This window comes from Varanus komodoensis, unplaced genomic scaffold (assembly GCF_004798865.1).
Source record: "Varanus komodoensis strain SLA01 unplaced genomic scaffold, ASM479886v1 scaffold106, whole genome shotgun sequence".
Classification (NCBI taxonomy): Eukaryota; Metazoa; Chordata; class Lepidosauria; order Squamata; family Varanidae; genus Varanus; species Varanus komodoensis.
This window is the reverse complement of record NW_025335301.1, coordinates 126351-148375: the sequence shown is the minus strand read 5'-3', so window position 1 is coordinate 148375 and position 22025 is coordinate 126351. Positions and strand designations below refer to the sequence as shown.

Here is a 22025-nt window from a genome sequence, read left to right as displayed (position 1 = left end):
CGGCTGCACTGGCTGGGAAGGGCCGGGCGCCTTCACGCCCTGCACTCCTTGCCGGCAAGCAGAACGCTGCAGGCACCATCAGCATGGCCGCTTCTGAGGCAGACGCTACTCCCCTGTTCTTGCATCAGTGGCCATTTGAGAATTCGACCTGCCCCGGTCAGGAGGAAGTGCCTGTTTCTGACCCTCAGGTTGCAGGACTGGGTCTGGCTTGGTGCCTGGCTTGGTGTGCACAAACCAGTGGCCATTTCCCCACCATGTTGCTTGGCCATCTGCTCCACTGGAGCCAGATCTGGGCGGAATAAGGCTGAAATAGGTCACACAGCCATGCCACACCTTCTTCCTTGGCTCCCCCTGGCTTGCCTGGCAAGCGGAAAGCCCAGAAGAAGGGGGGGCCTGCTCCTCCTCCTCCCACCCCCCAATGCTCCCTGGGTTCCGAGGGTGGGGAGGAGTAGCCCGGCTGCCTCAGAGGGCTGCTGGGGGCTCCCAGGAGGTCCCTGATCATGCCCCCGCCCCAGGCTCCCCAGCACTTTTCCATGGTTCTGACCATGCGGGAGACCAGGGGACATGCACACTGCTGCTACGGACTGTCTCAGCCTCCCTGGAGCGCAGCGTGATGTCCGGCACGTTGACCAAACTCTTGCTTTTCCCTCTGCAGGCTGTTTATTTTCACACCTCTTTGGATTATCCCAGCATCGTCTTGGTGGTCGAGGTCGTGGCTGCTGCCAGGAGACGGGACGGGACCATCCAGCATCTGTCGTGCGGCTTTGGGATACTCCGTTTATTTAACAGCAAATCTGAGCCAGCCAGTCTGGCTCCGAGGGGCACAGGGTAGGCACATGATGTTTGGAAGCAGCCTGGGCACAGAGAAATCGGCCAGGGGTCCTCACGGGCATTTTGGCCGCAAAGGGTGGCTGAGCACAGGCTTTGTCTGTGGAAGAGCCGAGTTCCAATTCCAGCACAACCAGCGTCAGGAATCTTAAACAGTTGGGCTGGGAAAGAGACTTGCCTTGGACAGCCTCTTGGGTAGGGCGGCCCAAGAGGTTATAGCAGCCTTTTCCAGCCAGAAGTCTTGGGGAGTGAGTCCGGCATTATTTCCACAAAGAGGGTGCCACCATGGAAAAGGCCCTGCTCCTCCCTGCCAGGAGCTTTTTCTTCGAAAGCATGTCAGAAAAGTGCCTTTCTAGAATATCTGGGCATCGGGTTGGGTTGGAATATGTAGCAGAAGATGCTTCTGTGCCCCTTGATTCTGTGCACTCCATACATCACCCTACAGGGGTGATTTTTTTCATTGCCTATTTCACACATTTCTACATTGCCCTTTTGCTAAGGAGCCCAAGGCAGTTTCCAGCCCTGAACTGCGGAACGAACCGCATTGCCAGCGCTGCCCCCTCCCCGCCCCCCGCCAGCAAACAGCAGGCCTCGCTGCTGCGGGGCAACTGGTGGAGGTGCCGGCCTGAGCTTTCCAGCCCAGACATAGTGACTGTGGGGCCTGCACAGGTGTCATGGGGGGCCGAAGGGAGTTTTCACACCAAGAATAATCCTAATACTGTTCCTAGGAAGGAGCAAGGGGAAAGGAGAGGAGATGGAAGATGAGAGGGGCTGAGGAGGAATTGCAGGAAGTTAGGAAAGTCTGGGAGACCAGAAGTATCTTGAAGCAGTTTGGTGCCACACCTTTCTGAACCTGAGTGATCATGACCTGCCCCGCTCTCTTGCAGGCTCAGCCTCTATCATGGGACCCCACGGGCACTCTTGCACCCGCTGCTCCAGGAGCCTATCGAGAGTAAGTTGCTTCTCTTTGGCTGGACTTGCTGTATTCCTTGCAAACAAAAGGCCATAGATTCCAGAAATTTGGTGGAAGGATAGAGTGCTGGTTTAGAGAGGTGGACGAAAGGGACATGTGGTTTGGGAAGAGAGGGGGCCTGGGGACAGGCCGTCAGAGTTTGCCACTTCTCCTTCCTGTTCTCAGATCAGGAACTGCTGCAGCACCCGTCTGCAGGAGAGGCTGCCTGTTCCATGCTCTGGCCTTCTCCCCTTCCAGACGGTCTCCCCTGGGATGGGCAGTTCTGCCCCGCCTCTGCATGAGGAGCAAATTAAGCTTTCAGGAGTTTCTGACACAGACACAGAGAGAGAAATGGCCACCTTCAGACACAGCTGCCTGTTGCCTCCCTGCATGAATCACTGTCCTGGGATTGCCTCATTCTGATTAGGAGACACACCCTGATCAAGAACTCATGCTCCAACTCATTACACAAGCATCTCTAAGAGCAGCTGGCATGTATGTTCAATGCATTCTAAAAATCAGCCTTGCCAGGTGTAAGAGGGAAGTAGCATTCCCCCTTTTAATTTAGATTAAAAGTTTGCCTTAGAAGACCAGAAAGGAGGTCTTGATCTTGGTCTTCAGGCAGACTGGTCCCTGAAAGCTGTTAGATATCATGCACTATTTGTATATTTTCTGCTCAGTTCCTCTTCTCTCTCCGCTGATTGTTATGTGATGCAGCATGAAGCTGTGGCAACCTTTTTCAACTGCTTGGTGAATTCTGGACAGTCGCTTTGTGCGGTCCAGGATATGAACTGAACCCCTTTGGGAGGGACGGGGGTCCTCGCTGGTGGCAATTAGGCAAGATAGCACTTTTTCAAGTTGGGCATTTTCTGCGGGCACCATCCTCAGGGCAAACTGGCCAACTGTTTAGAAGATGAAGATGAGACTGGGCACACTGAGGGAGAAGTAAGACTGTTTGGGGGCAAGGAGAGGGAGACAGAGACCACTGGTGCAGGCCTGAAGGTCCCTCTAGCCCTATGGTTTTATGATGCACTGGCCTTAAGAAAATTCCAAATAGTATGATAATTCCAAATGCTGAGCCACGCCTGACTTCAGAGGTGTCATCTACGTGGCGGTATTGGGCTGTCGCTGTAAAATCCAGGTCTTGGTCTCTGCCTCTGAAAGTATAGGCCTTCCTTAGCATGAGGAAAGTGCTGCACTCAAGCTTCCCCATTGCACTTAATTAACTGGAATTGCATGTATTGTTTTCTGGCCCGGAGAAAGATGGGCAAAGGACAGGCACGCAGCCGTGTACTGCCTGGGATCCCACCTTATCGGACCAGCTAACAAGCTTATCCTTAGCTGTATGATTAGCTTAATGAGCTTATGATACTGCCTCCTCTCATTTTGGCACTTGGAGGGGGAATATCTTGGCAGGCAGGATGGGAACTCTCCACTGTTCTGTCTTGTCTCATGTTGATGAGGATGGGAAACGTTGTGTGTTGTAGAGCACCTTGGTGGGAAGCTGCGTATAGTTTACATTTTGGCTTGCTAATGAGGTAAGCAAGTAGTTCCATGCCACCTAGAGCACAACACCTGTTCAGCAGCTGCCCCTTTTCTCTTGGTTAACATATATAAGCTGCCATTTTCCTTTGTGCATTGGCTGGACACCAACATCCTGAAGGGGGTGGTGGTTGCTGACCATCTATTCCGACTGTTTGAAGCATGCCCTGCAGGCATTGTAAGGGACTTGCTGCTTCACCCTTTGCAAAAACTTGCTGGTAATATGCTGCTTGCAACAAGCAAGTCTCCTTGGAAGCAAACCTGGATCTAGCGTTAGCCATTCCTTGGGATCCCTCAACCCTTTAGCCCACGGCTGAGAAACACAATGACCTGCACACTTGAAAACCTACTCACAACCTAAGGACTAGAAACTTGCTTCTTAATCATGCAGATTCTTTGGGATACTGAATGGGTCCCAGTACTAGGTCCTGCAGCCTTTGGGTGTTTGTGTGGAATTGTGGAATAGATGTAGATCTGCTCATGATTCGTGGAGTTTATGAGAAGTCTGCCTTGGGTGGGCAAACCTGCCTTTTCCAGAGATTTTAGTGCCCACATGTGTAATAGTCCCAGCTGGGGGAGCTCTGTGGATCTTACAGCTTTGGCAGGGAATCGTTGAGCAAACCCACACTCTGATAACCTCCTGAATGGCAGAGTCTACTTTTGCAGGCCTTCTCTTGTCTAAACATGCACAGGAATGTATCTTAAGGCTTGGAATTTTGGCCCATCAAGAGAGGCTTCAGGAGATACGCTGGCAAACACCCTGGAGATCGGGGTGGGGGGGGTGGCTTTTCTGTCAGAAGAGAGGCAGCCATCTGCTTATCCCTTCGCAGGCAGAGCCAGGCTCTGCTCGGAGCGCATTTGCAGCTTTCCTGAGACTGGCGATGCCTAAGTCCAGAGACCTCATTCAGGAGTGCATGCAAAAAGCTTTGCACCTGGAAGATGGGCTGCTGCCTGGTCCACAAAGAAAGTTGGTTTACCAGGTGGGGAAAGCAGGTTTTCACCTGGGGTCCAACAGTTCTCTCCTTTGGAAACATGCCAGATTCTCCATGTTTGTCCTCTTGTCAGGGGAGTGAAGTTCTTCCTTTTGCATTATAGGTCACTGGGGTTTCATTGTATGGAATTGGGATTTCTTGTGCTTCATGAGGCCTTTCCCCAGCCAGTTTGTTGTTTTGAATGTGATGTTTCTGAATCCCAGGAGAGGCTGTTGGCTTTCTCTGAACTGGGATGAACCAGCTCTCTTTTATCTCTGTCACAATCTTTAAGTGGGCTCTTCTCCCCTTTCTTCAGGAAACCAGTACATGGCAATGATGGGCAGCACTCACCTGCAGTGCACCCTGCAGACACATGTCCCCCTGGAAGCCATCTCTCACCTCCTTCCGGAAAACACCCCTGTGTCCAGCTCACAGAGGATCCCTGGTGTTTTAGCAGCACATGAAGGTATGCGTGAGGCGTGAACCTGGAGCTGGGAAACAGGTGTCCTCTGCTTGGGGAGGCAGGGGCTGATGAGGACCTGGGGGACTGACCTGTCCAGGATCTACACCTGAGACCAGTTGTGGCCAGGGGGCCGCTGCAGGAGAGGCAAGGGTCAAGACACGGTCATCTAGTGCCCTGCTGAGGGGCACTGAGGTGGCCGTGTGCCACCCTGATCTCGGGGCGAGGGAGGTCTGTTGCCTGCCAGGCACATGCGTCCAGCATGTGACAGATGGAGTAGAGCGTCTCCTTCCCTCGGGGGGTCACCAGCCGCTCCTGGTGATCCATGTGTGCACGCACGACATAGCCCAGCTCAGGGTGGGTGGGATCCCGAGGGACTTTGACACTCTGGGCAAGAAACCCAGGGGTTTAAAGGTCCAAGTGGACTTTTCCTCTGTCTTGCCCATCTGGGGATTTGGGCCAGCCAGGGAAAGGAGGGCTGTCGAGGTGAACAACTGGCTTAGCTTGTGGTGTCAGAAGGAGCACTTCAGGTTCCTTGGGGCAGTGGAAGTTACAAAAGCGCCAGACCATGACACCTGAGGGTTCTTTGGGAGTTGGCAGGGGTCCTGTTGTGCCCGTTGGCCTCCATTTTTGCAGCCTCGCAGAGAACTGGTGAGGTTCCCGAGGTCTCTTAATGCAAAATGCAGCCATCCAAATGTTGGCACCAACTTTCACCAGTCACACTGGTTGCCAGTGCATTTCTAAGCCCATTTGAAGTGATGGCTTTCCCTTTTCCTGCTCTGAACAGGTCGAATGGCCTTCAGCCACACAATCCTCTCTGTGTAGGCTAAGATCTTCAAAATCACATTTACCCACCAGTAAGGCTCGTTGGCCGGCAAAAGAGAGAAGGCCTTTTCAACCCAGCCCGTTCTATCCCGAGTGTTTGATATGAATCTTTTTGCCATGATTTAGGCCTTCCTCACAAGCCGCTCTCTGGAATGGGGTGCTGCAGTCTGCTCTGATTATTTTACTGCGCCTTTATGAATCTCATGTTTAATCTATGCCACCTGGTGAGAGCTGCGCTCTAAAAGGCATCCTGTGATATATAAATAAGATCAGATGGGCAAGGTGCTCGAGAGTGGGGGCAAAAGGTGAATGCTTTGGCAGAGGCACTGTGCTAACGCAGAGTTTTGCCCGCAGCGAAATTCAGAGTGTTTGTGCTCCTTATCCATAGGAGCATCTCAGGAAGGTCAAAAGAAGTCGTTTTCTCAGTCCAGACTTTGCACATCCCACGCTTGGTCAGATGCGAGCTGGGGCAGCACGGCAAGGAGGGCACAGGCCGGCAGAGCCCCTTCCTAAACAATTACCTGCTGTTCCTCGCCAAAACCAGGAGTGCTGTCAAGAAGAGGCTGAGTACAGAGCAGGGCGTCCTCTTCCTTGCTTCATCTCGGAAACTCCCCCGGAACCTGAGCCGGTGCGGAATGGGCTGGCCAACCTCGCAATGGGGAAGGGACACTGGGAGCATGCTGTGCTGAGGCTCAGGGTCACGCGCTGGGTCTCCCTCCGTTCTACGCACGAGTCAATGCGCCAGTTGGAATCCACGAAGACCTGACATGGGTGGGCAATGTGTGCGCCACACACTCCCTCTCTGACCCTTTTTGCAGGCCCTGAGCTGCCAAAAATGGGTGGTGCAGCAGCGGAGGTGGGAGGCCTCCCCCTGAAGGCACACGCAGCCTGCTCTCCCCTCCCTCGGGCCATGCCGCAGGGGTCGTGGCATCACAGAGCAGAAGAGCTGGAAGGGGCCACGGAGGCCATTGAGTCCACTCCCCCTCAAGTTGCACCGTCCCACTCAGGTGGCCGCCCAGTTCCGCCTTGAATCCCTCCGGTGTGGGAGCGCCCCCCACCTCTCCAGGCAGCTGCTTCCACTGCTGCATTGCTCTGACAGCGAGGAAGCTTTTCCTGATGGCCAGCCTGAACCTGGGTTGCTGCAGCTTGAGCTGATTATTCCATGCCCTGCACTCTGCTATCAGTGAGAAAAGATCCTGGCCTTCCTCCTTGTGGCAGCCTTTGAGGGACTTAGAGGGATGCCATGACCCCCTCCGTCTGCTCTCCTCAGGGCTGCACATTTTGCCAGCACATTCGGGCTTCCATCTCTGGTGGGTGGGTACAGCGCACTGGCCTCTGGAAACTGCCAGCCCTTTCAGGTGGGCCAGGGACCATGTTCTCTCCTGCTAGAGCCTGTCTTGTCTCTCGGGTCTCCAAGACGCGCTGGGGTGCCTGCCCAGCGCCACACCTGTCCATTGGGCTCATCGGCAAGGAGAGGCTCGACCTTGATGCCTTTTCTTCAGGCATTAATTAATTAATTAATTAATTAAAACATTTTTATGCCGCCCCATTCGCCGAAGCCTCGGGGCGGCTTACAACAATAAGTTAAAATAATTATAATATAAATCAAAAATATAAACATTAAATTAAAAATACAAAAATACAGTATAAAATAAACTTTTCCCAGTTTCACCACCGCAGGACTTCTGGGCAGTGCGGAAGACCTCCCAGATTGCCCCGGTCTTTAGGGCTCAGCAGGGCGAGCTGAGGAAAGGGCGGGTGGGGTCTCACCCAATTTGGTGGAAGCCCATTCCGTGTCTTGGGTGCACGTGCGTTGCTTCCATTGCCCGGCCGCTGTCAGTATGTGAAACGGGGAGGCTGTGAGACAGACCAGTTCCTGGTTCTCCTTGATGTTCTGGGCACAAGGGGCCCCAAGTGGGTGTGCTGCTGAGACAGGAATCAGTGTCCTCCAGAGCTGCACCTCCAGCCCCTCTGTTCTTGTTTGCGCTTCTTTAACCAAGGCAGCACAGCAGTAAATACTACTTGGTAACGGGACATAAAAGAGCAGAGGGCCCGAAATTGGCTGCAAATGGGTACTTCCAGCAAAAGTACTCTGTAATTTGATACTCTGCAGCTTCAGATAACAGCCTCTATGAAATGGAGGAGGTATATTTGGCTCCCAAAATTGAATTAAGGCAGATTCTAGTGTTAGCAAAGCTAATTTGTCAGAAAGTCTTGTTCCCCACACTTCCTGTGGCTCTGAAGCCGCTTCATCAGACGTGTTGCTTCAACCTGTTGCCAGCTGCCGGGTCTCACCTCCTCACGCTGCAGAGAGGCTCAGTGACGTCTGCTCTGAATCTTGGGGACGGGGAGGAGGAGAGGGGGGTGCTTAATGTTCCGGGAGGATCCACTGCCTCTTTCTTCCCTCCTGGGACCTTCTTGGCACGAAGGTGTCAGCCGCTGCAGATACCTAGGGAAAAAAATGTTTCTCCATAACTCAGGGACTTTGAAGGTGAGTAGTCCCACCCCGGACAAGCGCCTGGGAATAGGAACAAATTGGAACCTCATAAATGTCATGGCCCCATGACTGGTGGTGAAAGGAGCTGAGCGTGAGCCACGGCCCGGGTTCGGAGTTTGCCTTAGCCATGAGTTCATTGGTGGCCTGGACAAGCTGTTTCCTTGACCTTTACCTTCCACTCCTACCTGTGAAACAGGGGAATGATAATGCTCTTTGCTGCACCTTTGCACATCACTGTATGTCGTCCTTGCTCTGTGTTCTTTTTAAAGCTCGCTTCACATGGGGCAACACCTCTCTTGAGGTGCTTGGTGTCGCATTAAACTTGAGTGGTCTCTTGAACATCCTGGAAGTGTGACCTGAATGCAGGCTGCCGTTGCCCCTGACAGGCTACCTGGGTGTGGATAGGAGGCCACCGCACCAGAGAAATGAACTGCTGCTGCATGTCCGGAGGCGGAGGGAGAAACCGGAGCGGAGGTGGAGTTTGCTGCTCAGTCGCCATTGCTCAGCAGCAACGGGAGTGGGGAGGGGGCTCCTGCTTATGTTGCTAGTTGTCAGCAGTGGTGAGTGTGCAACCCAGGATGTGCTAGCACATCTGTTGTGCATGCACCTAGAGATCGGTTTGAACTGGCTGTGCAAATTTGTCTGTTTTGCTCAATGATCACGTATGCTAATAATGAAGATAAACTCATCAGGTGCTGAGTTGCTCCTCCAAATTGGGGCTACTGAGAAGCAAGAGGGAAGGGTTGGTACCCATGGGAAAACCCCATTTTTTAAGCGGCATAAAAGACCCGTCTTTTGGTGGGGGACCCCCAGTCCCCCTGCACATGCGGCCCGCCGAGGCTTGAGCATGTGCAGTGGCCATTCAGAATGCAGAATGCCTGGGTGGGGTGGAACAGCGCATCCTTAAAGCAGACTGGCCGGCCGGCCGGCCTGGCTAGCGCCTGTAGCAGGAGCAGAGGCAGGCTGCAGCATGTTCTTGTGGGTTTCTCTTGCTCGTCCCAGTTACAGAATCGGGGTGATGAGGGACGCATGTGCACACACAGTTCCAGCCTGTCGGTGCTGGTCAGAGTATTACAGAGCTGCCTCATGCCAAGCGAGAGCCTCGGTTTGCCTCGCCACTGTCACCCAGATGGGCCACAGGTTTCATGTGGGAGAAGGCTCTTCTAGCCGTAGCTTGAAGATAGAAACATGGAAACTAAGCGAGTCACAGGGGAGCTCCCAGGCCACCCAGCCTGACCCCCGGCTCCAGCCGGCTCTGCTCATGTAATACCTAGCATGTGTTTGCCCAATCTTTCCTTGAACGCCCTCACCGACGGGGCCTCCACCACCTCCCATGGAAGCCCATTCCGTGTCCTAGGGGTCCTAACCGTCAGGAGGTGCTTCCTGACAGCCACCCTGACACCTGGTCCTGGAGCTTTGCCCCACCGGAACACGTCCTGCCCTGCAGTGCAGGGAAGATGCTGGGCTTGAACTGGGGACTGTCCTAGTGCGAAGTGTGCGCACTGCCACTGAGCTATGGGAGGCCCTGCTGCTAACAGGGAGCAGTGCTGCCTCCTCTTCGGTCCTGCCATGTCCTCTTCAAGCTGGGCTTACGGGCTTTTCCTGGCTCCTGCTCCCGTGGCTTGAGGAGGTCCAGTCCCCCAGGCTGAAAGACACTTTCCCTGGGAAAGGAGATACCTCCCCACAGGTAGCCTCAGAAATGGCAGAAAAGGTGCTTCTTGCTCTTCCAGGTTGGAATGGAGTGTGTGTGTGTGTGTGTGTGAGAGAGAGAGAGAGAGAGAGAGAGAGAGAGAGAGAGAGAGAGAGAGAGAATTGGAGGGTTCAAGTGTGAACCAGCTTTGGGTCTGTCAACATCTGCATGCAGATCTCCAAGGCAGGCAAAAAAGAAAGTGAGGAATAGGACGGACAGGTTAGGAATCCTGTCCTTATGCACCTTGCGCTTTTTGCAAGAAGCAGCCATTGCTGTCTCAAAACCATCCCTGAGCCAGGGTTTCCTCAATACCTCTGGGAGCCTGGGCGCCTGCAGCTCAGGATCCTTCAGTGGCGAGAGGAGCTCCCCAGAGCTGGTCCTGGAGGAGCTGCGCTGTTGCAGCTGTGTTCGAGGGATCCGGGAAGCTCAGTCAGTCATCCCTGCCAACAGACTCATCCATCTCTCAGTCCGCTGCCGTTCGGCCATGAACTTTCTGAGCCACAAGCCGCACAACCATGTCACCTCTAGCAAAGTCACTCTTCGCGGTGCCGAGTGTTGGTGTCGCACCTCCTCAGCCTCCATTAGTGTAATCGAGATGGATGCATCCTGTGGGTGAAAAGGGGATTCTCTGGTGCTCAGCAGAGCTGCTGGCAGAGCACAGACTACGTGAGGATCAAGCAAGCTCATTTCTCTCGGCCTCCACCTGCTTCTTGCCCTGCAGTGCTACTCTCTTCTGTCTCTGCTTGAGATTAAAGTTCAGCAAACCTCAGATTAACTCAGAAAATGATGCACGATATCCCTACTGTGAAGCTGAATGAGTCAGTAATTTGATGTGACTGCCAAAAAGGCAAATGCTATCTTGAGCTGCATTAACAGACATGTAACATTCCAATAATAAAAAGCATTAGTTTGCTGGTGAGGCCTCATCTGGAGCATTGTGTCCCGTTCTGGGCACCACCGATTAAGAAAGATGCAGACAAGCTGGAAAGCATTCAAGGGAGGGCAACAAGGGTGATCCAGGGCCTAGAAACAAAGCCCTGTGAGGAGAGAGTGAAAGACCTGGGCATGTTCAGTCTCAAGAAGAGAGGTGGATATGATAGCGTTCTTCAAGACTCTGTAAGGCCAGGATCTCATCTCTATCATCCCAGCATGCAGGACATGGGATAATGGGCGCAAATTACCAGAAGCCAGGTTTTAGCTGAACATCAAGAAGAAAATCCTGACTGTCCAGTGACCCAGGGAGGCGGTGGGCTCCCCCATCCTGGAGGCATTCAAGAGGCAGCTGGACAGTCATCTGAGAGTTTCGCTTGGAGTCCTGTCCTGAGCAGAGGTTGGACCTTCTGGCCCTCTGGCCCCTTCCAGCTTCACTGTTCACTGTGATTCTGTGGTCATGTCTCTTAGCCACTGAGAGACATGGGCTGCAAACCCATCAGCCAATGGCCTGGGCATAAGCTTCCAAATATGGAGGCTTCTGTGCATCCTGGGCCTGGAATGAGGTGCAGCAGCATCATTCTGCCTCACTGCCTCGCCTTGTAGTTTCTCTGGGCAATTCCCTCGGACCGTCTTGTGCTGGGGGAGAGGAGGCCTCAGCTTTCTCTTGACCTTGGCATGCCCCTTTCTGCCCCCCGCAAGGCCCAGCAGAGATCTCAGGGGAGGGCTAGCCAGGGCAGTCCCTCCTGCTCAGGGCTGGGGCAAGGGCTCAGCCAAACAGGCCAGGGCTGCATGTGTGCCAGTCACTGGACCTCAGAGCTGGGACTTGGAATATCCCATGGCCTCCCAGAGGACTTTGGGAGGCCCCAGGACTGCACTCTTATCCTCCTGTACTTTGTCTAACCTCTAAAACCTCCTGGCTCAGTGGCCATCACTGCATCTTGTGGCCATGAACTCCAGAAATTCATTATGTACTGTGAACTGTGCCAGAACTTTACATTGCATTGTAAGTGGAGCCGCAACAACCATTCTTGTTAGGTCATATGTTATCCACAGAAATTTTATATTTAACTCCTTTCCAATTAATTCTTAGCCTGGGACTTTCTCTTTCCATGGCTGTGGCACAGTGAGTTGATGTTCTCACTGAGCCATTTTCCATCATTGCAAGAACACCACCAGTTCTGATTTTTGCAGGATATGTGTTAGGTTAGGTCCCCACACCCTGCCTGACACTTGAACTGCATTCACCATTGTGTTGTTTATCCAAGATGTTTGGAGATATCCTTTTAGAGCTCTTTTGCATGTCATTTCATCTTGCTATTGCCATCTGCAAACATGGCAGGCTCACTGCTAACATGTAATTAGTTCATTATCAACAAGCATCAGTCTTAATACAGCTCTTAAGGGACGCTGTATATCTATTAAGGGAACTGTCCATTTATTCCTTTTTACCCTACATGGAGTATGAAATGCCTGATGTTCAAGCTGGTTTTTGAAAAGGTACTTGAAGACATATCGCAAATATGTACTGGTTAACCGGTGTGCATCAACTAATTTCAAAGAAAGACCAGTCTATGCTTGATAGACTGCAGCAATGCCTTTTTCAAGAAGCTATGAATGATCCTGAGAGGAATGGATATACCTCAGCCTTTATTATCCTGATACGTAACCTATATTGTAGACAAGAATCTACTGTAAAGACAAAATACGGAGAAACAGAATGGTTTCCCATTGGCAAAGGTGTCAGACAAAGGTCTATTTTACCTCCCTATCTCTTCAGTCTGTATGCAGAACATGCCATAAGGAAAGCTGGATTAAAAGCAGAGGAAAGAGTGAAAATTGCTGAAAGATAAATCAATAATTTGACATACAATGTTACCATATTACTGGCAGAAAGAAGCAATGATTTGAAATTACACCCAATGAATGTCAAAGAAGAATATGTAAAAGCTGAACTGCAGCTGAAAAATAAGAAAAAGAACTATAGCAGAATCATATGACTGTCGTATCAACAATAAAGAACTCACACTGAGAATGAGTCAAGGTATGCAAAATCAATCAATTCAAACAGAGACTGCAGTTGAGAAATTTGAAGAAGACTGAGCCTTGGAAGGGCAGCAAGAACAGGTCATCAGCTGCAAGGATGTTTCACCGGAGGCCGAGGCCAAGATCCTCCATGCCACTGTACGCTCAGTCAGGGATGTGGAAGCTGGACAGTGAAGAAGGCTGACAGGAAGGCAGCAGATGCATTCGAAACATGGTGCTGGGGGAGAGCATTGCAAATACCCTGGACTAGCAGAAAGATGAACAAATGGTCCAAGATCAGATCAAGCCAGAACTTTCCCTAGAAGCAGAACTGGTGACCATGAGGCTGTTGTGCCCAGGTGGTGCTTATTCACAGTATTTGTATCCCACTCCACATCCAAGTAGGTTCTGAACTGGTGAACAGCACAACAGTTCCAAATTCTGTGTTTCCATGGAAGGAAGAGTGGGGCTCCTACTAGAAGACTCCACAGCTGTCTAGGTGGTGCTGATATAAGCTTCAGCGCTTCTCTCCTTTCTGCTGCTTTGACCGTCTCCCAGCTGTTCATTAGTGAAGTTGCAGCACCTGTCTCCAGCAGGGGCTTCTTGTTCCACACTGGGCAGCTGGGCTGGCGGAAAGAGGACACCAGTCTCCAGGTTCATGTCCAGTCTGTTTTTAAACCACCACAACATGTTTAGTATCACCACAGAATTTCTGGCTACCAGCCCACATGTGCCTCCAGCCTCTGCCCTGCTCTTGTTTGGCAGGTGCCTTTGGAAGGACCTGAAATTTTGGAATTATGAGCATCTGGGCTTTGAGGCTGCAGTTGGTTTGTAGTGTTCCAGCGGGCCCAGGACAGCAAGGAATGGGTTGCTGCTGACCTTCCTCCCCTACTTGCATTTGCTCAAGTACAACTTTCTCCCGATGGGCCAGGAAGGGTGAAGAGTTGTGCCAAGGGGAGAATAGCGGCTCCTGCCCCTTCCGAGGAGCCGTCTTTGAGTGATGGGCCACACACTTGGTTGCCTCAGGCACTTCCGTAGTAGGACTAAGGTGGAACCATAATTTTAGCATTAGCTTGTTAATTGTTTGTTTCAGCTTGTTTTCCTTTTGGAAGCAAGAAGTTTTTCTTTTCCAAGTGTAGGATTCCATATTTCTCCCTGCTTTTGGGATCCAATATAAAGGCTTTTTCTCCTTTGAAGCAACATGGGAGGAAAACATTCTGCTGAGTCTCTTAGCCAGTGGCAGTGGAATTGGTGGGCAGGTGCCACATGTGCTTGGGGAGCTCTTGAGCCTCTTAATGGCATGGCTTGGCTCGGCTCGTTGGGTTGTTATATTAATTGCTATTTTATTGTATATTTTTAAATGTTGCAACCCACCCACCCAGGGACCCTTATGGCTAATGGGGTGGGATAAAAATCAGACAAATAAATAAGCCCCTCTACCAAATGCACCCGGACTGGGATGTAACATCAAGCCCTGATTTCTTGCCAGTTCCTGGCGGTTCCCCACTGACCTCCTCCAGGATCGGGAGGAGGAATGGAGCAGAATTCTGCTTTGCTTTTGCTGATTCCTCACTGGCCACTGCGTGCAGGCTAAGAATGGTGGGTTAACGTGCACTCTACTCCAGCGTGTTAAAGAAACCAGGGTCTGCCATTGCCTAGTTTAGCAACTTAGTAAGGTTTAATTAAAGCCTCAGTTCCTGGTTCACATGTAGTGACATGTAATGTGCTGAAACAAAACTGAATTCTAGCTTATTCACCCATTTGTGGCAAGCAAGAGAGCTGGATGATTCACGCAGGAACTTTCGTGCTTGTGCTCACCAAGGAAACCCACCAGCATTATGTGCAAATGCTCTTTCAGCCTAAACAAAACAACAACAAGGTGTGTTTATGCCTCTGATTTAATGTAAAAGGCTCCACAGCTGTATAAAGAGTATTGTGTATGAACTTGTGTGGATGTGATAATGTGGGCAGAAGAGCGACTGAAAGGGGCTGTCCCTCTAGAGAAGGAAATTGTCCCTTACTTGGCATTAATGTAATTAGTTCAGCATGCTCTGCCAATTAGTTGCCAACTATAACTGGGTCACCCCCACCTTGATTTGATACTTTACCGTTTGCACTAGAATATGGGTTGCATTTGGCTGTTAATGGGAATAGGAACACAGTGACAGGAAAGAATGAGAAACGAGGACGGTGCCGGCTGGTGCGCAGCGGGAGCCATTTTCTAGCCCACTGTGTTTTGAGCAATGGTCCTTTGGTGCAGGCACTCCTTCTCCTGCGTTTCTCTGCTTGGGAACCGCATTTCCCCCAACTCTGTGCTGTCCCTACTGCAACTGAGATTAACAATGCATCTTTGCCTCCCTCTTGTGTCCCACCGACCTTCCACGGTGGGACTCACAGCAGCATGGATTGGGCTTGCAGGCAGGCAGGCCTCTCAGCACGCGTATACAGGCACACACACACACTCTGGACCTGCTTAGCCTCAGGAGGGCTTTGCCATGAGGAACACTGAAGCAGCCTTAGACTGGGCCAGGCCCTCGTTCAGCACTTGGCGGACTCTCAGGCAGAACTCCTTTTGAACCATATTTAGAGATGCTCCTGGGAACTTCCGCGTGGCGAGCATGCACACTTCCTCTGAGCTATAGACTTTCCTGTGAAGGGAATATGGCTTTTCCTGTCCTCACAGACTGCTCTGTAAGTCTGCCTCAGCACTATCAACACCAGCGGTGCACAGAAGGTTGGTCTCCAGTTGTTTGAACCTCGCATCCTGGAAGCTCCTGTCTGGACAACCACTAGTCAAGAAAGCTGGGAGTGGGTCCAAAATATCTAGAGCTGACCCCAGGCCACAAGGATTAGGAGCAGTGCTCCTGGGTTCCAGACCCGGAGATGGAATGTAGGGCCTTCTCTCAGTGGGTCTGGCTGCCCCCAGTAGGCTGCCTTCCACCTGTGTCTGGACTTCTGTCTGGACAAAGTAGGCTTTGGAGCATAAAAAGCTGATGCCACTATAAATTTGTTCCTCAGTCTTAAAGGATCACCAGAGGCCCTTGATTACCCAGGGAGGGGGAGGGCTCCCCCCCACTGAAGGCATTCATGGGGCAGTTGGAACCCCTGTCAGAGATGCTTGAAATGGAATCCTGCACTGAGCAGTGGGTTGGGCTCAGTGGCCTTAAGGGCCCCTTCCAGCTCTATTATTCTACAATTCTTTTTCATTTTTTTGAAAGGCTAGGGATAATATCTGAAGTCTGTGATGCCTGCCTGCCCCCTAAACATATGTGTGTCCATACTGGTTTTGTATTTTTCAAATTATTTTCAAGAAGAAAAAGGAAAGCATATATCATGTGTGATAGATGTTAAATTACCAAGATACATCCTTTCAGTGACAATGTTGGCAGTATATTTATTTCCGCAGGTAATAAGCACATGCAGAAAAGATTTTAAATCACCAAAAACATGTTTTTCCAGTAACAATTGTATTCCAGTAACTGAGAAACACATTTCATTTCTCTGCGAAGTCTTCTAGAGTATGGCCTCTATTATGTTACTTTATTAGTTCCGTCAATTTTGACAATATGAAGAATTTTCCTCAGCCAGCGGGAGGCAGAGGGCACAGCATCTATTCTCCAATATGGAGCCCAAATGTTATTGTTGCGAGTTGCACACGTTCTGAATTGATGTCAATGAATCTCCCTTTACATTCAGTAATGTTGTCAGTGGTTAATGAGTTACAGGGTAGTCAAAATCAGCTAAATTACTTCCAATACAATCTTCTAATATCATTGTTCTTTTGTTCATTTCTGCCACAAATGACAAAAATCAGTTCTGACAGCCTGAAAGCCCAACATTTGAAAATCTTTGTTTAACCAATATGAGTACAATATTCCTATTCATATATTCTCCAACAATATAAAAGTTGCATGATCCTTTCACTGAGGATATCTCAGTCCTAAATAAGATGGAATACCCTATGTGGGAGGGGCAGTCCCTCGGCCTGCTGAGAACTGAGCATGCTCCACGGCCACGGAAGGCTTTGCGTAGGGAATGGATGGCTTGTCTTGGGACCTGCTGCATCTGAGGAACACCGCAGAGCCACTGTGTCTTCACAGAACCAGCCTGTGGCCCCTTTTCCTGTCTCCACAGACTTTTCACAAGTTCTCGTGCCTTCTCCACACCTTGGTTTGCAGTGCAGCCTCTCCCAAAGTTGCTGCCTTTGGCCGGCAGCAACTACCTCCTCCTCCTGCAAGGCCTGAAGTCACCTTGAAGGGGGAGCATTCCCACGCTAGCAGGCTGGCCCTGCTGCCTGACTTTTCAAGTGTTTGGGAAGGTGCTTATTTTTATGGTTTGGTTTTCGCCTAGGCCACTGCTCTTTGGTGAATTGCATCAATTCAACTGCTTTGAGAATTTTGCTTTTAAGTGGAAAACAATACATGCAGGAATGCTATAAATATGCTCAAATGGAAATAGTGGGGGAATGGAGAAGGCAGTGGCCATCTTGCATTTTTTGTTCCTTTTTATTTGATCCAAACAAACTATAATGATATTTATACAAAATAGCTCATGTTGCACCCATCCCAGGTTATTCTTCAGAGGAAATGCTCTTTGTATGAAGAGGTATGGCTCCTTGGAGGCTCGAGCTTATAACCCTCTGGTATTATGTTGACATAACGGCAAGCCTTCCGAAGGCCTGCTTGTGAGGCAAGTGGGACTTAAATGGGTCCTGTCCATCCTTGGAATGGATCGTGGAGGACTGGTTTGCCCAAAGCACTGTGCCATGTGCTTCTCTTTGCAGGGGACTTCTTGCAGAAGCCACGGCTCATGAAGACCATAACATGGTACTTGGAGAGGCTCTCCATTCACCTGTACCCTTCATTAGAGAAATTTGAGGAGGAGCTGCTGGACCTACTCATGAGTGATCAGGTACTTTCTAAGATACTGCGAAGGTTCCAAGTGCAAAGAAAGAAAGGAAGAGAACTTTGGGCAGCCAGAAGCGTGTTTTCATTAGCCCATCATGTTTCAGATGAAAACTTTGTTTTTAGACATAACCAATTGCAGTCTCCGGTCACCAGAAAGAAAATGATTCACTCCTGGATTATAAACACGAGGAGAGTACATAATTCCAGTGGTGACTGAGACAATTTGCTCCCTGAAGCTTGCCCTGAATAATAATTTCTTTCTTGCTTTGTATATATCTGCAATTCCAGAACAGTAATTTAAACAGGAATACATACCTCTCTCACACCACGGTGGAGAAGACTGGCCAGGTGACCTCCTCCTACCTGCCTTCTGGCCATGTGCACCTTCAAGGGCAAGTTCAAGGCCCCCCAGGCAGCACCACTGTTGTCCCTTGATTTTATGCCACCCTAGGAGTGGACATCCCTTCAAATGGAGATCCCCTTCAGATAGAGGACTGTCCTCTGCCAGTGTTCCAAAACAAAGGACTGCCCTTAGTGAAGCAGGACACTTGACTTGCCACCAACCCTTTAAAAAGTCTTGCAGCCACATTCAGATGCTGATTCTTTCGATCATCTGTCCCAATCTCCCACCTCCCCCAGTTGCAGGTAAGGCTAGCCCTGCATGGTCCAAGCTAAGAAAATGCTAAAAATTAGAAGCCAGGTAGTCTAGTTTCTGGAAGAGCAAGCTTCTGTGGCCTGTCTTGGTTTTGCAACCCAAACCGATTTCCATAGTGCCACTTACTTTGCGTCCTTTATTCTGCAGTTGCCAGTATTCTAGATATTTATTCTGGGTGTGCCCATCTTTACACATTTGAGGAAACTCCACTCGGCCGCTAGGACACAGGTGGACCCTGCTTCTCGAGAGGCTGAACTCAGAGGCTTCCGAGTTTCCTTTGCTTTGTCCAGTGGAAGCCAGCAAAGAGGGAGGAGTGGCAGAGGCGAGCTTTCCTGAGTCTTTCCCGATCTTCCTGAGGGCACTAGAGAAGGAGCGAAGGAGGCTGGAAGAGCCCCACAACCACTGGCACCCTGTCCCCCCACCCCCAGCCACCTGCTCACCAGAATACCCTGCTCCCCCCTCTCCAAGACCGCTCTTCCAAACTCAGAGACGGACCAGCATGACTTGCTTTGTGCTGGCTGTAAAGAGCAGGGGTCGGGTCAGGCCTCCGGTGCCCCCTTCTGAGGTCAGAGCATCATCGCCAACATCAGAGGCATTTTCCAAGCCATCCTGTGCTCCCTGGATGCTCAGTCAGGAAGCATAAAATTGCTCTTTTAAGACCTTATCCTGCTGCCATTCCTGGCTTCTTCCAGCTTCCTGCAGTGCCTACTGCATTTTCTAGTTATCATCTAGAAATGATGTCTGGTCTATAAGGACTACAAACCTTTATGAAAATAAAACAAATTTTCAGGAAGTAAATTGCTGGATTTCCTGTATCCACCAGTAGCAGACAGTGAAAAATGATGGATCATTTCCAAGAGGAATGGAACTCCTGTTATCTGGACAGTAACAATGTGTTTGCTTGTTTGCCCGCATATGAATTGCTTTAGAGGCTGCATTTTTCCTCTCCCTGGGAGTCATTTTATTGCCTTAGTTTTCCTTCTGATTAAGAGACAGATCTGCTCAGCTTTCTTGTGGCTGTTTTTCTGGAATGAGCAAGCTCTAATGAGCTTCATTGTGGGCAAGCTGCCTTTGAGTAATGGGCACACAGTGCAGCTTCTAAGTTTTAATGTTTGTGTTGGTGCGCGTGTAATTTAGGAAGCAATAATGACCCCGAGGATGAGCTGTGTTGATTTGTCAGATATGCAGTGGATTTTCAGAGCGGGAAGATGAAACACTTTAATATCCAGCAATCACTCTGGGGCAGCTTTCATTTTTATTAGTTTATGACAGATAAACTAATAAAACGTGGGGTTCAAAATGCAACTGTGCTTGATAAGTTGCTGTGCCCATAATCTTGGGCTTTTCCAGTGGACCTGAAGAGAGAGAAAGCAGGAGGTTCAAATGGGAAGCTGTGGCTCAGGTCTCACCATTACCGTTCAGGGAAAGGTGCCAGCGGAGCGTGTGAGCAGAGAAGTCCTGAGCACATGGTCCCCTTGGCTGGGCTTTTGTGAGAACATGGGAGGGGGTGGGAAAGCCATGATCCTCCAGACATTGGAGGCCTGCAAGTCCCATCAGCCCTAGTCAGCGTGGGAAATGGCAAGGGATCATGGGAGCTGCAGGCCAACAACATCTGGGGGTCCACGCGTTCTCTGTCCTAGAATCACTCAGTTGGAGGCATTCTTGGAGACATCTCTCTGGGCCAGCAACCAGCCTGTACACTGTTGGAAACCGGGTGGCCAACCAGCCCCTGTCCAAAGATCTCAGCAGCAAGGGAGACCCTGCCGCCCTCTCCATGGCCCACTTGGATGTCCCATCGAGAATTCTGCCCTGCGTCAAGCCACAAGCGACCCTTTTGTAGCTTAAGTCTGTGAATCTGGCCTGTCCTCCAGGGGTGCAGATATTTTTCTCACTCCCTCAGTCACTCCATCTGGACTATTGCCACAATATTAATATTACACTCCTACAATTTATAGACCTGTTGTAAATATTACTAAGATTGCTCTCTGTATGCTTTTACCTTAGGCATCTGCATTTTACCTTTTCATTTCATTGAGATTCACAATGGTTGAGCAATGTTGCAACTAAATGAGTGACTTGATGTGGAACGCAGTTCAAACGGATGTTCCTAAGATTATCATGAGCTGCAATATCCAATAAAACCGAGCAGGAGATTAAACAACTTCAGCAGGAGCCTCCTGCAGAGCGCCTCTCCTTGTTCGGGAAAAGTGCAGGTGATCCACCAGGGTAGCCTGGGACAGAATCTTTAAAGAACAGGCGCTCAGCAGGCCTCTCTCGGGGGGGAGTTGTGTGACTGGAGGACCGGAGAAGAAGTCTGGTTCCCGGATGCTGCCCATCTACCCATCCAAAGTGGGGTTCCAGACAAGGGTCTGTGTAGATGGTCTCTGTGTCCTGGCAAGTTTTCTATGGGAGCAAGTCCTCCCTGGTCAGGGCTCTCCGAGTCCTTCCATGGGATCACAGGAAGCAGCTCTTAGACAGACTGTGGGCTTATTTCCCCCAGTACACGCAAAGCAGTGCCTGGGCAGGATCTCCAACAGAGAGAGAGAAGCGGGGGCGGTTTCCCATCCACCTGTTGCCTTGTATGTATTTTAGCTGATTAATATGTATCAATATGTCATTTGCCGGTTCTCCTGTGGCGTGCCTTGGTTGGGCTGCTCCGTGCAACTTGAGGCACACCTGAGGCAGCTGTGGATCTCCCCAGGGCAACGTTGCATCGGATGAGAGCGCCCTCGCCGTGCAGGAGCGGCGACTGCACGTCGGTGTGCACAATGGCTACTGTTTCGTGCAGCCCCCGCAGGTGGTGGTGCTGGTGCCCGAGGCGGAGGTGGCGCGGGGGCGCCCCAGCAGCTTGCACTGGAAGCAAGGGGCCACCCTCCAAACCAGGTGAGTGGAGAGATGCCCTGGTCCCTGAGGAGGAAATGCCTCGCTCTGTAGGGCACAGGGAGGGATTGGGCCGGTTGCAGGGGGCCCACATGAGCAGAGGGCTATCCTTTGCCTCTGCTGCCTCAAAGGGGATGCACTGCTTCACCTGTCCCCTTTTATTCAGACATGTCCGTTCCTCTTGCATTCGTTGTCAGAGTGTTTGTGGGCCCAGTTTAAACGTTCTGATCTTGGTCTTGAAAGCCCGGTAGGGTTGGGTCCGGCTTGCCCTCAGCCAGCCACTGAGACCATTCTCAGGCATGTCTCTTTGCCTGTCCTGACTTGTTCTGAGTTGCACGCGGCAGGCCTCAATGATAGCAGCCTTCAGGCGGGCCACAAAGACTCTGCTGCTTACCTTGACCTGCAAGTGAATTGGAATTCTGCCGTGAAACCACGGTGCCAGCAGCACTCTCTGGCTTAATTCTGATTTTATCACTGTGTTTATTATGGTATCACTGATACCAATGAGACAAACTCTGATCGGGAGCTTTGCTTAAGGGTGTGCCTGAAGAACGTAAAGATCAACATTAGTACTTGAATTGGGTCCTGAAAATGCATTGTCAAGGGGTGCAGCTTCATAAAGGGCTTCTGTGTTTGCTTTGACTAGCACTGGGCAGGCATCTGGAGGCCACATGTGGATCTCTTGTAATTTCCCAAAGTCGTGGCCTGTGCAGCCGACTATAGGAGTCCACAAACTGGGGAGACATATCTCATGGTGGCCAAGTCCCCATTTCCTAGGGCAGGGCAGAACCTGGCCTAGCAGGAGAAGGAGCTTCCTTCTTCACTGCTATCGCCCATGAATTCAGCAGCAGCACTGGACTTCG

The 22025-nt window shown here is 50.8% G+C and overlaps 1 protein-coding gene across 1 annotated transcript in view; it reads left to right on the top strand.

Annotated features, from left to right (window-relative positions):
- Positions 1-22025, top strand: part of NPHP4 (nephrocystin 4) — a 139133-nt gene that overhangs the window by 20949 nt on the left and 96159 nt on the right. Inside the window, exons 3-7 of the mRNA XM_044419642.1 lie at positions 656-828; positions 1716-1780; positions 4610-4759; positions 17504-17631; positions 20984-21165. Of these exons, the coding sequence (XP_044275577.1) occupies positions 656-828; positions 1716-1780; positions 4610-4759; positions 17504-17631; positions 20984-21165 (698 nt within the window). The remainder of the gene's footprint in view (positions 1-655; positions 829-1715; positions 1781-4609; positions 4760-17503; positions 17632-20983; positions 21166-22025) is intronic.